The sequence below is a fragment of the Gouania willdenowi genome, chromosome 16 (assembly GCF_900634775.1).
Source record: "Gouania willdenowi chromosome 16, fGouWil2.1, whole genome shotgun sequence".
Lineage (NCBI taxonomy): Eukaryota > Metazoa > Chordata > Actinopteri > Blenniiformes > Gobiesocidae > Gouania > Gouania willdenowi.
In genome coordinates, this window is record NC_041059.1 from 16532804 (window position 1) to 16548545 (window position 15742).

General features: G+C 38.5%; 1 protein-coding gene across 4 annotated transcripts in view; it reads right to left on the reverse strand.

Annotated features, from left to right (window-relative positions):
* The window catches only part of osbpl3b (oxysterol binding protein-like 3b), a 39827-nt gene that overhangs the window by 15088 nt on the left and 8997 nt on the right, over positions 1-15742 (reverse strand). For all 4 annotated transcript variants that reach the window (XM_028471170.1, XM_028471169.1, XM_028471167.1 and 1 more), the window contains exons 2-4: positions 8774-8928; positions 3611-3727; positions 2952-3005 (exon numbers count right to left, since the gene is read on the reverse strand). In XM_028471170.1, the coding sequence (XP_028326971.1) occupies positions 2952-3005; positions 3611-3727; positions 8774-8866 (264 nt within the window). In that variant the 5' untranslated portion in view covers positions 8867-8928. The remainder of the gene's footprint in view (positions 1-2951; positions 3006-3610; positions 3728-8773; positions 8929-15742) is intronic.

The window sequence follows — 15742 nt, forward strand, 5'->3', positions numbered from 1 at the left end:
TTAGCATTATTTACCCATCAATTGAACTTATATGTGCAAGGTGTTATCCTTTATATGGGAGAAAATCTATTGTCCAAAAATACTTTATCCCACTCATTGGTATAGCTTTGAAATCCAACTTTATAATGGGAAGACGAACCCTCATCTGAGTCACGGCCACACATTGGCCACAGTTACAATATGATTTTTTTAATTCGGAATTAGTTATTCCGAGTTAAATCATTCGGAACTAAAGTGTTCTGCTTTGTGTTTACATGGAAATAGTAATTCCCGAACTGAGATTTACATGGAAAAACGGTTTATTCGGCTTTAGTTAATTCCGCCTTAGGTCTGGGGATTGGGAAGGCTCGGATTGGACAGGGTGAACATGACGTATCACGTCGATCATGTCTATCGGGAAAAACACACAACAAACCTTTTATTGTTGACTGTAACACAGAAGACCACACACGAGCTGTTTTCACCTTTATTTTGATTGTGGTTTTGAAGCAACAGCTCGAGAATAACACGCTTTGGTCCACGGAGCAAAAAGGTGATTTAATCACCAGCAAATAAAACCCAGTAAAACTCCGGAAAACAAGAACCAGTAATAAATATTTGCTCCCTGTAGCCCTAACAACTGGTACTAGTGTTGTGTTCAAGACCGCACTATCCGAGACCAAGACTTGCCCGAGACCAGAATGCACCGAGACCAAGACAAGACCAAGACTTTCGGGAGCCGAGACCGAGTCAAGACCAAGACCGAGACAAGCCGAGACCGAGACCAAGACCAAGACCATAAACATTATTTTTTTTCAATTTAAAAAAATATATAAATAAATAAAATTATGACAAGGTTCAACAGTTAAATAACATTCTCTCTTTAATTTTAGTTTATTTTAAATACATTTGACGGACAAAAAAGGTGCCTGCAAAAAATTAACTAAAATATTAAAACTACTACTGCTACTGATAAATTCACAATTATTCTACATATTTGAAAACAAGATTTTTATGTCAGCTGAATGTACAGCAAGTGTTTAAAAGTATTTCTGCCAAGAAATAATGATTCTTGATTCTGATTCTTTCAGTTGTGCAGGTCAACAGGTCACAGATTTCATAAGATATTTTTTTTAGTTTGAAAAAGCCTTTACACAGGTTATTTTATTAATTCACTTAGTTGATATAGTTTAATTTGGTTGCTGTAATATAACTAGGATATTCAATTAACAAAGGTTTCCAACTGTAACTGTAAAAGTGAAACTTTCTGAAATAAAACTACAAACAAGTTGTCATCAGTGTAAAAAACAAAGAGCTACAGGTAGATGTGAAACTAAATAAAACAAACTCAAACACTGGAAAAGTCATGTGACAAATTAATCAATAGTTATTGTTGAGAATTATTATTATTATTCTGGATACAGTGGAAACAGAAACTATAAAAATAATTATATTGTGAACCTGTTTATATTGTGGGGAACATATTATATACATAAATGTAATTGGAGTCTAAAGCCACAAAAAAAACACAACTTTAAAAAGAAAATAGACTAATATAAAACCTCTTTAGTTATTTGACTCATTCTGGCTTGTGCAACTCTGCGGCGATGACGCGCTGGTGACGACATAATCCAAGATGGCGGCGGCCCGGACTAGAGCCGACATTATGTAATAAAGCCTTAAAAGACATGGATATAATGAAAAGAGTGGATGGACAGATGCATAAACATGCAGACTTTCACACGGACACACACGGACTTATTAAACACACACGGACCTCAGTAAACACGGTAAACGGAACAGGCTTCACCGCTCGGCTGGCACTAGGACCCAGAGGCGGAGTAAGTGCGTCCCCCGTACTTCACAGGCTGTAATATCATCAGTTTATCATTTTACCAGTTGTTAGAGCTACTGTCTTTACCAGGGAGATAATATTTATTACTGGTGATTGTTTTCTGGAGTTTTACTGGGATTTTTACCGGTGATTAGTTCATTTCTCCCTTGCGCTCCGCGGTCCAAACTGACACGTAGCCACACACGTATGAGTGTCACACACGTCACTCAGTCACAATAAGGAAGGTTGTGGTCATTATACGGGGTGGATTAATTAATGAATAATGGATTGTTTTATCCCGTTCTTCTCCGTGTTATTATCACATTATAAAAAAGTTTAAAAATAGCAGGAATTAGTGCTGGTCTCGAACGGTCTTGACGGAAAATCCCGAGTCCGGGCAGCCCGAGTCCAAGACAAGACTGAGTCAAAATGCTTCAGAGACCGAGACAAGACCAAGACCTTTAAAATTTGGTCTCGAGACCAAGACCGGTCTTGACCACCACAACACTAACTGGTACAATGATAAACTTGGTGATATTACAACCTGTGCAGCAGTACGGGGACGCATTTACTCAGTCTCCGGGTTTTAGTATCACCCGTCTGATGAAGCCGTTCTGTTTGCTGAACTCCATGTGTGTGATAAGTCCATGTGCCCGTGTTAATGTGTACATGTTTATGCCTCCGTCCATCCCCTTTTTTAATTATATCCATGTCTTTGAAGGCTCTATGTTGGATTATCTCGTCACCCAGCGCGTCATCACTGCAAGTTGCGCATGCGCAGAACAACTGGAATTCACTTAAAGCGGAATTAAGTTTTATTAACTGTTTACAAGAAAGAGGAATTATTTAATTCAGAATTAAAAACGGAATAAACCATCCACCTAATTGGGATTTAAGTTGAATTCAGAATTAAATTAGCATTAGGAGTTAACTGTTTACATGGTCAGTTTAATGAGGAATTAACTTTTATTCTGCTTTAAAGAGGAATTCAAGCTCCCATGTAAACATGGCCATTGTCTACGCAGTTACGTAAAAACATGTAACACCAGAATAAAAAAGGGTCCAAGTGTCCTTTGTTGTCCTCTGTGAATGGTGGGTCCAGTTGTTAGTTTGAAAGCCAGCAGCCTTTTGTACTCACATCAGCGCTGCACTTGCCGTACTTGAGGATACCCTTGTCCAGGAGGAAGAATCTCTGCCGGAAAGAAGGAGAGGAACAATGAAACACAGCTGGGATGACAAGCAACCTTCCTCTGAGCAAATCCTGAGTCACTGCTGTGAGTCTGTGATCAGACACTCATTACATCTACATATTACTAACATCTCTGCAGTCAGATGCTGCTTAATCCTTCTTCGTTACTCAGATGTAATGCGTTTCCTCCACATTACTCAATGCGTATCAAAGTCAGACTATTGACAGCACAGAGACCTGTGAGGCCCTGACAGTAGGTCAATACTGAATCTATACAGCTCAGGTGACCAACAAGCCATCAGCTAATGCACTCCACAGGAATGCCAGGATATCCAGACATCATCATCCCAGGGAAAGCTTTTAGACGGAGTGTAAACATGCAGTGATCCAGGTCACACGAGACTCCTCTACAGGTGAATTCATCCATTGAATGAGCTCATTCAATTTGTTAAGATGACTCATGTCAGCACATTTGTAATAAGAAATGGAAAATTGTCGGGAAAACTGGGAAATGTGAGTGGCGCTTAGCTTTGAGGCGTTAGAATGAAAGATAAGTATGTGTGGTGTAACATGGGTCAGTCAGGGATTCTGCAGGCATTGCGTTGTACCTTGTGCCAGCCTTTCAAAGGCCATTTTCTCCTCTTTAGCATGAAGCCTTCTTGTTTCTGTGGCTCCAGGACGCTGCTGTATGCTCCACGCAGGCCTTCTACTATTTCCCAGCTGTCCTGTAAACACACATAACCATATGATGACCAGAGGTTAAAGTAACGGATTACTAGTACTCACGTTACTGTAATTGAGTTGCTTTTATGGGTACTGGTACTTTTTTGAACATATTTCTAAATCAGTAATTTTACGTGTACTTAAAGTAAGTACGTTTTAAAAGAAGTCATTTGTTACATTTGTACAACCAACCGTTGCTGAGTAAATTGTTATTATTTGTATTAAAATATTTAACGGACATTGTGAAACTACAAAGAATGAAATGACCAGACAACAATGAAATGCATCACATCACAGTCGACCAATCTGATTAAATGTAATGCATGACGCCAAAACAGCATTGAATGCCTGCTGTGTAATGTAGTTTTTGTATTTAGCTATACTTAGAGCCTTACATTTTTTTTTATTGAATTTAATTCCATAGTGTTTTTTATTTTAAAATAAAAATATTTAATACAGAGGCTTTTGTGGAAAATAAATTAAGTTCAAATTGTGTACAAACTTGAGATGTTTATTGTATGATTTCACAATAGATCGGGATTTTTTGGGTGCCAATTTAAATCAATTTTTTTTTTTAATCGAAAATGTTAAAAAAAATTATTTTTTTTCTCTGATATTTAATCGATATGTTTCTTATTGTGTTTTTCACATTTTCGTGAACATGTATTTTCTACAGCTGGAGACATTGTACAATCATTTTATTTTCATATTGCTTATTTTTGTGCATTGTCAGTAACTCAGGGTGATTTATTGATGTTCTCACTTACAGTTGTTACAATGCCGTCATTATGTTGTCATGGTTACTTTGAGACTTCTACACTGTAGTTTCAGTGAAAAGAAACTTGTTGTCCTTTATTATATGATGGCAGTGTGTATCACTACATTTTCTTTTTTCAGTGAAAATGTGCAAAAACACTAATAATAAATAATAAATAGGATGTTTTGAAGCAAATAGTTTTGACTCAATTTGTCCTCTGAATGATCAATATCTTCTGATGAACATATACAGCAACTTAATTTTTCATCTCTACGTTTAATTTTGATATTAACTAGGTTAAATATTGCAATATATTGTGACATTGTGATAATATTGTATCGCGACCAAAGTATCGTGATACGTATCGTATTACAACATCCTTGCCAATACTCACCCCTAGACAGTAACTAGTAACTTTTACTTTGAGGACCATTTAATTCAGCTACTTTTTGTGTTTACTTGAGTATTTTATATATGATTTACTTGTAATTACACTTGAGTACAATTTCAATCAAGTAACAGTACTTCTACTTGAGTAGGATATGTCAGTACTCTGACTGACATTACTGAAACTGCACCACTTTCTTGTAAAAATGAGATACTGAATTGTTTTTAAGGACTCAAAAGCATGTTGTCTTTCATGGCTGTTGTTGTGTTTTAAATGAGCTTTGTTGAGCCATTCAGGTTGAATTGTGGAGTCCAGTAATTGGCTTTGTGAGCTGCTTAAACCACATGTTTCCTATTTACAAAGTAAGCGCACCCGTCTAATCTCCCTCTTCACAATAATAATTTCCTGTTGAGGATAAGAGCTGTCAAATTCAAATCAACAGCAAACACAGAGATTAGGAAGGTATCTCATCATGCACTAATCCACAGACCATCTTTGCTGTGTGTTTCGATTTTGTCCTAAAACTATTGGTTGAAAACAGTTCAATAATGCTTTTAAAACCTTTATGGTTGCCTTTCAGGCAGCAAGTAAAGCCTTTAGAATCAGTGGAGCATTAGGTCATCATTTGGTTAAAAGGGCATTTTCATTTCCCTGTTGCTGTTGCTTATGCTGCATTATTATGGGGGGTACTTTTATAAACCATACACACACTTTCGATTGTAGGACATTATAAATGAATGTGTTTTTGGCCTCGTGTAGAACTGAGCACTTAGTGTCAGTGATGGGCAGTAAAGGCCAACAAGCGTTTTCTATAAGTTGTATCAGCAGGCGGGTCAGCACTATGAATACATCTCATCTGACTATTAACATCTGAGTCAGAATCACAAGCCTCTTCAATTTAAATGTTCAATGTTAATAATAACCTGTGAGATAAACACTGGATTTATTTTCAGATCATAGCCATCAATGTGCTTGTACTTAATCTGAATTAATGGTAAAGAGACATAGAAAGACTCTGACTTTGGCATTAAGCTTACCTGTATTAAAGGGCCCATGTTACTCGCCTTTTCTGTGCTTTACACATGATAAAAGTGCTATTAGGGCTTCATACACATGCCCAAAGTGTTTTTATCATTGATTCCCTCAATCGTTAGTTAGAGGGTGATTTGCTCCTTTCTTACTGCAGGGTGAGCCCAAACACCTCGTTCCAATTTGATGACGCGTTCCCACTTTGATGACGAATTTGACGTAGCACTGAGCTGGAGAAGCCGCGCCTCCAGGAAGCTCTCTGCCGTGATTGACATATAAACAGACACGCCCACGAAGGTGAGCATTTCAGCGTCCTTCGCGCAGTGTTATGTATGTATTTTCTACAGTTTATGTGTGTACCGGTGAACGCCCCGCCCCCACGCTCTGTCTCGTGTTTATAAAGCAGCATGAGCTCAGCTACGGAGTGGGTGGGAGGAGGGCGGGCCGTCCTCTGGTCCTACGTCACTGTGCGGGGAGGAGGAAGTCAGTGTCCCGTCTATAGACACGCCCACTCATGAATATGCATAAGTAGGCCACAAATCAGCCTGTTTGTGTCGAGTTGCTCAGAAAGTGACTTTTCAGAGGCTAAAACTCTGGAAAACAGGCGAGTTTGGGAAAATAAACCTCAAATATTATGTTTTTTGAGTTCTTAGAACACATGGAGATGGGTGAAAAAAGCATACATGGGACCTTTAAGGGGACTTTTTGTCTCAGTATTTTACTGAACACCTCAGTACAAAACAGTTCTGTCTGATCAGATTTTAATTAAGAGACATCAGAACTGTCAGCTAGAGAGGTGCTGGCTACAATTAGCCCTCATATCTGAATGGTGATAAATTGTAATACAACATGTACTGCCTTTTTACTCTCCACTCATCAGGATTCTCCTCTGCCACAGAGACACAGTAAATAACTTCAACTCACTACCTGCGCCCTGTTCAAGGTCCCAAGTCAAAAACATAATCCTGACACTGCCCTCTCTTTTTATATTCTTCCTTTAATAAAGGGAGGGGGGAGCGCGCACTGAGCGCGGGGTTTGGTCGTTCTCTGTTCCAGTCAGCTTGTTTTCTCAGCGCATCACAAACAGTAGACTTATGAGTCTACGTACTTGCACCCGCAGTGTTCGCCATGTTGTAAACAAAGCTCTTAAATGAAAACTTAAATGAAAACTTTTGATCACGAGGGGGGGGCAATGCCCCCTGCCCCCCGCAAACTCCGCGTTTAAAATACAAAAAAAGAGGGCTGTTCAAAATCTAAAATTGCCAAAACAGAAATAGATAAATAAAATGTTTAAATGAAAAGGGTAATACTGGACAAGGCACATGAAAGAGTTTAGATAAGCCTGCTGACAGAAATAAACATAGCATAACACGAACTAAGTGGAAACACAGGCTGTTGAGCATGCAAAGACTATACTTATTAATACTTATCATTGTAGGGTTGCACTTTTGGTTCTTTTTTCTACATTTTGTTTGTATAATATCAAGAGGACATTTTATTTAATCAATTTTTAAAAAGGGCTGAAGATTAATGTAGAAAAGGTAAAGCCCTGGGAATACTTTGTAGGTACACTAATGACTTTCATTTCTAAAAAAAAAAAAAGCTGTTGTGAGTAATGCATAATGAATGCTTTTACAGCCTGCAGATAAACGCTCAGGGCAAGTGCAGAAACAATTTGTTTCACTGAAACCTGTGATGGAAATTTCTTGAATCTCTGCTGTATCGAACCAAACATATCCACAATCTTGGGATTTTAAATTACTAGTGCATTGCAGTGTGGATGTCTTGATATTGACGAGTGGAAGGTTAAGTAGCTTTTTCATGGATGGCCAAATGAGTTTGTGTTTGAAGGTGGGACGTCAGGGACATTTAGGTTTGTTGTGAAATGTATAGAGTGATAACTATTGTGTTTTCATATATTTTGGCTTTTGGCAAGAACACTGTAGGGAGTTAAACCCCATCTATTCCGATTCCAGTTTGTTGTCCTCACGGATCCGAATCTCCTCACACCGGTTTAGATGCGCACAGAGATTGTAAAGTATTCATGAAATAATTTAGTAATGGTATCATTGCAGTCTAAACAAATCTGACAATGCACACCCCTGAACCAAGCAGCAGCCATGTTGAAAGTCTCAGGTCAGTCTGATCCTGATCTGCAGAGATATTTGAGGAACACACACACATACACACAAAGAGAGATTCCTTGCTTTTATAGAGAGATGTAGTTTGTATTATGAGTGATACTTTGTGTAGATTTTTTGTTTATGTTTTTGTATATTTTTCTGTAATTCTGTGTATTTTTGTCTTGTGAATTAACTTGTCTTATTTGTTGATATGTCTGTTGTGTTATGTCTGCTATGGACCATGTACAGTATGTGTCCGAAATAAAGTTTGATGATGATGTTTAAGAATTTGGGTAATTTAGCTTTTTTTTTTGTAATGAGTTGTTTTTGTGTATTGCTATAATAATATAATTTTTCCGTATGTTTGTGTTTTTCTGTCATCTAAATTCTTTTTTACTTAGAGGGCTGCACATTTTTGAAGTGTTTTTGTTAGGTGGCCGTAATAAGGTAGAATTTAAAAACCAAAGAGGAAGAACTATTTCAGCTTTGTACAGTTTTTGGGTTCATACCACAAGGGTGAAATACAGGCTGCAATGAGTTCCTATCAAGAGTACACATCAAATGTTTCAACTTCTGGCTACATATGATTGATAAACAAAAAAAGCCATGTGTTTAAGTCCTTTCAGATTGGTCAAAGAAATTAAAGTAGTTCATAATCGCACTATTTTGAATAAACACATTGCATTTGAACAAATCACAGTTTTCAGTACTCATAAAAATTCAAAGATCAGTAAACATGACCAGAACAAACCTGTCTGCTGTCCTGCTTGGATGAGGAGCTGCTGTTGCTGCGTGATAGGGAGATCTTCTGTGACATGGTTGAGCTGTGCTCCTCTGAGCCCATCGTTCTGCAGACGAAGCGCCAGCGGTCACTGCAGGTTACACCTGGTGTACAACGAACATCCTCTGTTTGAGAATGATGAGGTGAAGAGGGTTTCACACAGGAGACGGGGTGGACAAAGAGAGTAGAGGGAGATAGTGTGAGTGGATGGGTTTTCTGAAAGCTTTTTAGCTCTCACTAAAATATACATTAGGATGTTGAGGGTAATGAGTTGTTCCATCTTCGTGAAGCAGAAAAATGGGACAACAACAAAAAAAGCTTGACTAAAATGTCAACATCAGCAAAAAAAAGTTGGCCCACAAGATGTGCTGCCAGTCTTCAGAAAACCTCCACCAGAAGGGACTGTAGAATTCAATCATTTACATACATACACTTTCATTGAAGAATGAATTGCTGAGTAATCCCACAACATCTTTTATTTATTTATTTTTATATTTTTTGCTGTAAATCATTAGTGATGAAAACACTGGAGAACAGTAATAAAGATGGAGATGACATAAACCACTTTGGCTAAATGTTTTTATAATAAAGAATCTAAAGCAAAAAATAAATACAAATTTCAACACATACGAGTCACAAGAAGATTTACACAATGTTGCATCTATTGTATTTGACAATTTATGGATATAAACTTTTTTTGTACTTTTCACAATCTGCATTTTCAATACTCTGCAGAATTGTGCATATCCACTTGTTCAATTTGACATCAATATTATTAATAGTATTATTCAAGGATAGCATTTGTAATGGTGTTTTCAAACTATACAAATCACCAAAAAAAAGCTGATCCCCTATACTATGACTCCAGGTCCACTAATATTCTCAACTGGTGGGTCGGGACCCAAAAGTGGGTCACGGACCTGTACTGGGTGGGTGGTGGACAGCTGGTCAAAAATAAATTTGAAAGAAGCATTTATTTTGACATTAATGTTGCACAGGAAAATATATAGATGTATGTTTCAAAAAAGATTATATGTGTTTTTGAAAAACGAAATATTGGTTGCGATTTAATGAACGTGTGCAAAATGTGGGTCCCAGGGTGAGACCAGTTGAGAACCCCTGCACTAATATACACGACCAAAATCAATAGTTTAGGGAGTCTGTTATGCATCTGTAATGGACACTTGTTAGAGGCTGATGTGACTCCACTGACAGCTCAGTGAAGTGAAATCAAAATGCCAAGTGTCACTTGTGAAAAAGCAGTGAGACGTGAGAAGATCAGTGAAATCAAATATCATCACTTCAGCAGAGTGTGAAAATAATTAGGCTTCTAAACAAATGGCAACCTTCAATCAGCTGCCACACAGCACACGCACGCACAGACTAATTAACATGATGGGCTCGATCTGCCACGTCGGCACATAACATCATATTTGCTAATGTATTGTGGGAGGCAGTTTGTCACAGTGTGGAGCAACAAGCAGGCACTTTGTGCACGTGCGCATCTTGTTCAAATCAATGGGGAGCTTTGCTAATATCAGGATTGATTTTGAAGACCATCACAGGCGATGTTATAACTGGATGAAGCAAAAAAATCTGAAATAGTCCAACAAGAACATGCACAGCTTTCTCCAGTATATGGATTTTGTTTTTCTTTCAATCCAAAACCAAGAGACTTTTAATGTGAAAACCACTAATGCAATGTTTTACAATCATATCAAGGTGAGAAAATAAATCTTACCAGTATATTACAATAAATACATCACAGTATGAAATGTACTGTTGAGTTAATTTTGGTCAGTTGACATATTTTTGCACAAAATTATACTGGCAAATAAAAATACATTCATATACTAGCTGGTGCACTGCTACTCAGAACACCAGGGATTAAATCCACTTTTGACTAAATATGAGCAATATCTTTATCTTTATCCCGCTCTTTTAGATAAAGGGCTAAAAACATAGTACTGAGAGAAACATAGAGAACATGCAAATCATTCACAGAGATTTTTAAAGGCAACCCCTGGAATCAAAGACAGGAATCTATCTTTCTGTGAGGACAAGGAAAGACACCCTGGACTTTAACGCAGGATGGTAACATTGCAAGCCTCAATTCTATTGTGTCACTGATAGTTTTAGAGTCATTTAAAACATATCCATCATTAGCCTTCTCATTTACATTTTACGTTACACAACATTATCCAAAAATTAGTCAAAAACAATACATTTGAGCCTCTGAACCTATGCTATGGGTTAAAGCTATTTTAAACATTGTTAACTTATTTTTAACAACTGCCTTCTGGATCCTATTGCCTGCATTGCTATTTGCAGTGAATGCAAATGTAATTGCTTCCTACTAGAATGTATCAGACAGAGTGGCTCACGCTAAGTATAAAGCAGTAGCAGTATTAACACTATTATCTGTTGTGTGGTGCTGCGTAATGGCTCAGACACCCTGCTGAGACAGACTGAAGAGTGGTCATCTGAAACCCTCTGCGCTCGGAGCCAAGATAACCTCATTTCTGTGGGCGCCCAAAACCAAACCACCCACGTCAATGGATCAAAGTGGCTGGAGACACACAAAGGAAGACCACAACAGGAGGGTGGCGCATCTCATACATTTTACAGATCAATTAGTGCTGAATGCTTTTAAGTGAACCAGGTAGAAACACAGGGCTGGGATTTATAGGACTGAACGTAATCTTTCAGCGTATGCTCCCTCACCATCTTCTATGATTTATTCATCTACTTTCCACTGATCACTCCCACCATGCACAGGTCTGTAACATGGTGTGCACGTCAGGACACCTTTTCATCCTACACAACCCCACTTCACTGCTTTCATCAGGGGACAGTAGCACTAGACGTTCGGTAATGACCTCCTCTAACTGAAGAACACAGGGTAAATTGTAGTAACTGATTGCAATAATAAAGCATTAGCCTGGAAAGTAACTGTCATTAAAGCCACACTTGGCAACGATTTGTATACCCTTTGATGATTGTTGCTGCCATGGGCACAGATGGAGAAACACAAAATCTAAGGAGTCCAGAGACTTCAGTGCAGTTGAAAAATGAAGAAACATTTAAAACTGCCTTTTGGGTTTAAAAAAACTACACAAAACATGAAGGATCATCGGCTGAGCACTGCAGAATACAAACACAAACACAGGGCTCACGGAAAGTTCTGATGCTATACTGCATATGGATGCATGAGCACGTTACACAGGAAAAGACAAGTTGGTATAGGAAGTGCACGTCTTGCTCCAGCAAGAATCAAACCGAGACCATCTTGGTAACGGGAATAAAACTCAATGGGAATTACACATTATAATCAATCAAACTCAATTAAAGCAGTGGAATCTTCATTGAACAAATGGAAACTTTCAACATTTGTTTTTCAATTCATCAATTAATCTTTATCCTGTTCAAACTAATGGGTTTCTGTAACCAATCCAATACCAGCATTAGCTTGTTACATTCAAGCAAAACTATGGACGCAATGAACAGCAATAACAATCAAAAGACTCTGTCGGTATACCGTATGTATTCACTTAGACACACTTAGAATGATCTTCTTTTGCTTCTTTTTGAAATTCATTAAGAAAACAATACATAATGAAGTTTAAAAAACAATAATATGTGGTATATTTCAGCAGGACAAACACCTCCAGTATAGTGTTTAGATGCAACAGAACCATACAAAATCATCTTTGGACCACAGTTAAAAAGGCTGAATTTGACCAACAATGACCTGATCTCTTCACTAACCATTTTATTAAACCACTTTTCTGTACAAGATCATAGAAAAAAGGAGCTTCTGCTTATGGCAGTTAAACAACAACAGTGACTTGACTAAAAATCATCTTTCAATTTGGAAAATTTGGGTGAATGAGAAAGAATGTCACCTGTGTCATGTCGTTAGAGTTAAATGCATAACGTCAGGCTTGGATTTGAGATAATTCATTTCAAACCTATACTAAAACATTAGGTGCAAACATCCATCCATTTTCAGACCCACTTTGTCCTATTTCAGGGTCGCGGGGGTCTGCCGGTGTCTATCTCCAGCTCTAGGTGCAAACAAACTTACCGTAAATGCCAAAATTCCACCGGTTTACTTTCCTTAACAGCCAGTACGCACTGTCACGGTACACAAACCCACCCACAAAACCATCAACATTTTCTCAGCAAGCACTAAATCATATTTGAAGTTGCAGATGATTTAATGCCCCTTTGACCTGCATTAGCCACATTGGCAGAGGCTGAAAGCCGTCTATTACATTTCCTCAGCAGTTCATGTTGCAGATATTCTGACATGCTTCCACCATCCTCATTGTCTGCCAAAGGGGCTGACAAGCAAAACAGGCTTTCAGGCATCATTAGGGATGTGACTCAGTAGGATAAATGTCTCAAGATTGAACCCCCCACAGTGAAGCTTTCATTAGATATCCAGTTATGTTTGTGGGGGGAAAAAATGGGAGCACTTACATTCCAATTGGCAACTGACGCACCACAGTAAATCAAAGGATGGATAGGGATTGAGTCCCACTTCTTGGAAATATGAACCCAAAGTAGAGAGCGTGAAATTTGTTTTCAAAGCAGTACAATACAGCTGGTGCTGAGTAATTACAGAGTGAAACAGTAAAGTCCCAGAAGCTGATCACTAAGAAAACTAAGTTATCCTGAAAATATGGTTAGAAATAGGCTTTACACCAATCTGGTCGGCCAAAATTTTGAGTTTTATGCAATTAATGCAGTCCTTCCCAGGGAAGCATGGTGCAATACCGGGGGGGGGGGGGGGGGGCGTTTGACCCAGGGGAACATGCTTTTTTTGCTGTACTAAAGTAAAGTGTAATTGCACATCCACTACTGTGGGCGGCAGTGGCGCTCTCATTTCAGTGAGTGTGCGCTCTATTAGAAACCATGAGTATCAGCTCTATGGTTTTTGCACCAAGCATGCGTGCACACAGCACAGAGCAGGAGATGTGAAGTGCAGTAAACAAGGAAAGTGTGTATTCGTACGGTTGCTGTACGAACTTGGCACGTTTACCGAAGTACACGTACGTAGCGTCTCAGGGTTAGGTTTAGTCTTAGTCACGTGACCTGAACTAGCCAATGACTGACTTATCCCGTGACCTAAACTGGCCAATGAGAGGCACTGCGTATGGATAGAATGTCAGTATATTGACACGGCAACCGTACGGATAGCCACTGATGTAAACAAATCCCCAAGAGACACAATGGAAAAATATTTAACAGGTATGAAAAGAAAGGTGGAGAGAGACTGAGTTAATGAGACAAACGAAAGTGAAAGCTAAGAAAAGGACATATGATGAAGCGTATGTAGCGCTTGGTTTCAGTGTGACTACGGTAGTAGACGAGGAAAGACTGAAGACATGAAGCCAAATAAATTAAGGCGTTACTTAAGACGTTGTACCCCAATAACGCTGATAAGCCGCTTGAGTTTTTTCAGCGAAAAGGTGCCGAATATTGCCAACAAACATCCCGCTTTGTGAAAGCTACGTCAGTCAACCAGCGAGCACTGTTTGCATCATGCTGGATGAAGCAAGTCCAGCAAAAATAAAAACAATGCCTTTGTCCAATGACACTGTCACCAGACGTATACATGATCTTCAAGAACAGCTGGTAGATAACCTCAAAGACAGATGTTTGGCCAACAATTCGATGAAGCAACTGACAGCAACAAAGACTTTATGATAGTGATATAAGCGCTCCGATAAGTTTTTGCTGTTTTTGTCCCCACCATATACTGACAGTAGAAAACAACTGAAGTGAACTTGAATTGCTGACTTTTGTTCTCTGTTTGAGTAACATCACTTGATCAAGACTTTTCTAACATTCCACACTACAAAATAAGTAATAAAAATATGCATGATTCGTGCTGATATCGGATCGGATCGATAATGGTATTGGCCCATACTCAAGGCTGCAATATCGGTTTTGTATCAGAAGTGAAAAAGTTTTATTGGGACATCCCTGTTTTATTCATTTTTGTTTTGTAGGTTAATATGTTTTATATATTGTGCTCCTGAGTTAATGTTGCTGGTTAATTTGTATTATTTGGTATTATCTATTGAGTTTATTTCATTTTATTTTCTAGTATCCTATAGTTCTAGTAGTTCTAAATTAACTGCAACACCTGAATGTGTATATATATATATACAGGTAAAAGCCAGTGAATTAGAATATTTAGAAAAACTTGATTTATTTCAGTAATTGCATTCAAAAGGTGTAACTTGTACATTATATTTATTCATTGCACACAGACTGATGCATTCAAATGTTTATTTCATTTAATTTTGATGATTTGAAGTGGCAACAAATGAAAATCCAAAATTCCGTGTGTCACAAAATTAGAATATTACTTAAGGCTGATACAAAAACGGGATTTTTAGAAATGTTGGCCAACTGAAAAGTATGAAAATGAAAAATATGAGCATGTACAATACTCAATACTTGGTTGGAGCTCCTTTTGCCTCAATTACTGCGTTAATGCGGCGTGGCATGGAGTCCATGAGTTTCTGGCACTGCTCGGGTGTTATGAGAGCCCAGGTTGCCCTGATAGTGGCCTTCAACTCCTCTGCGTTTTTGGGTCTGGCATTCTGCATCTTCCTTTTCACAATACCCCACAGATTTTCTATGGGGCTAAGGTCAGGGGAGTTGGCTGGCCAATTTAGAACAGAAATACCATGGTCCGTAAACCAGGCATGGGTAGATTTTGCGCTGTGTGCAGGCGCCAAGTCCTGTTGGAACTTGAAATCTCCATCTCCATAGAGCAGGTCAGCAGCAGGAAGCATGAAGTGCTCTAAAACTTGCTGGTATACGGCTGCGTTGACCCTGGATCTCAGGAAACAGAGTGGGCCGACACCAGCAGATGACATGGCACCCCAAACCATCACTGATGGTGGAAACTTTACACTA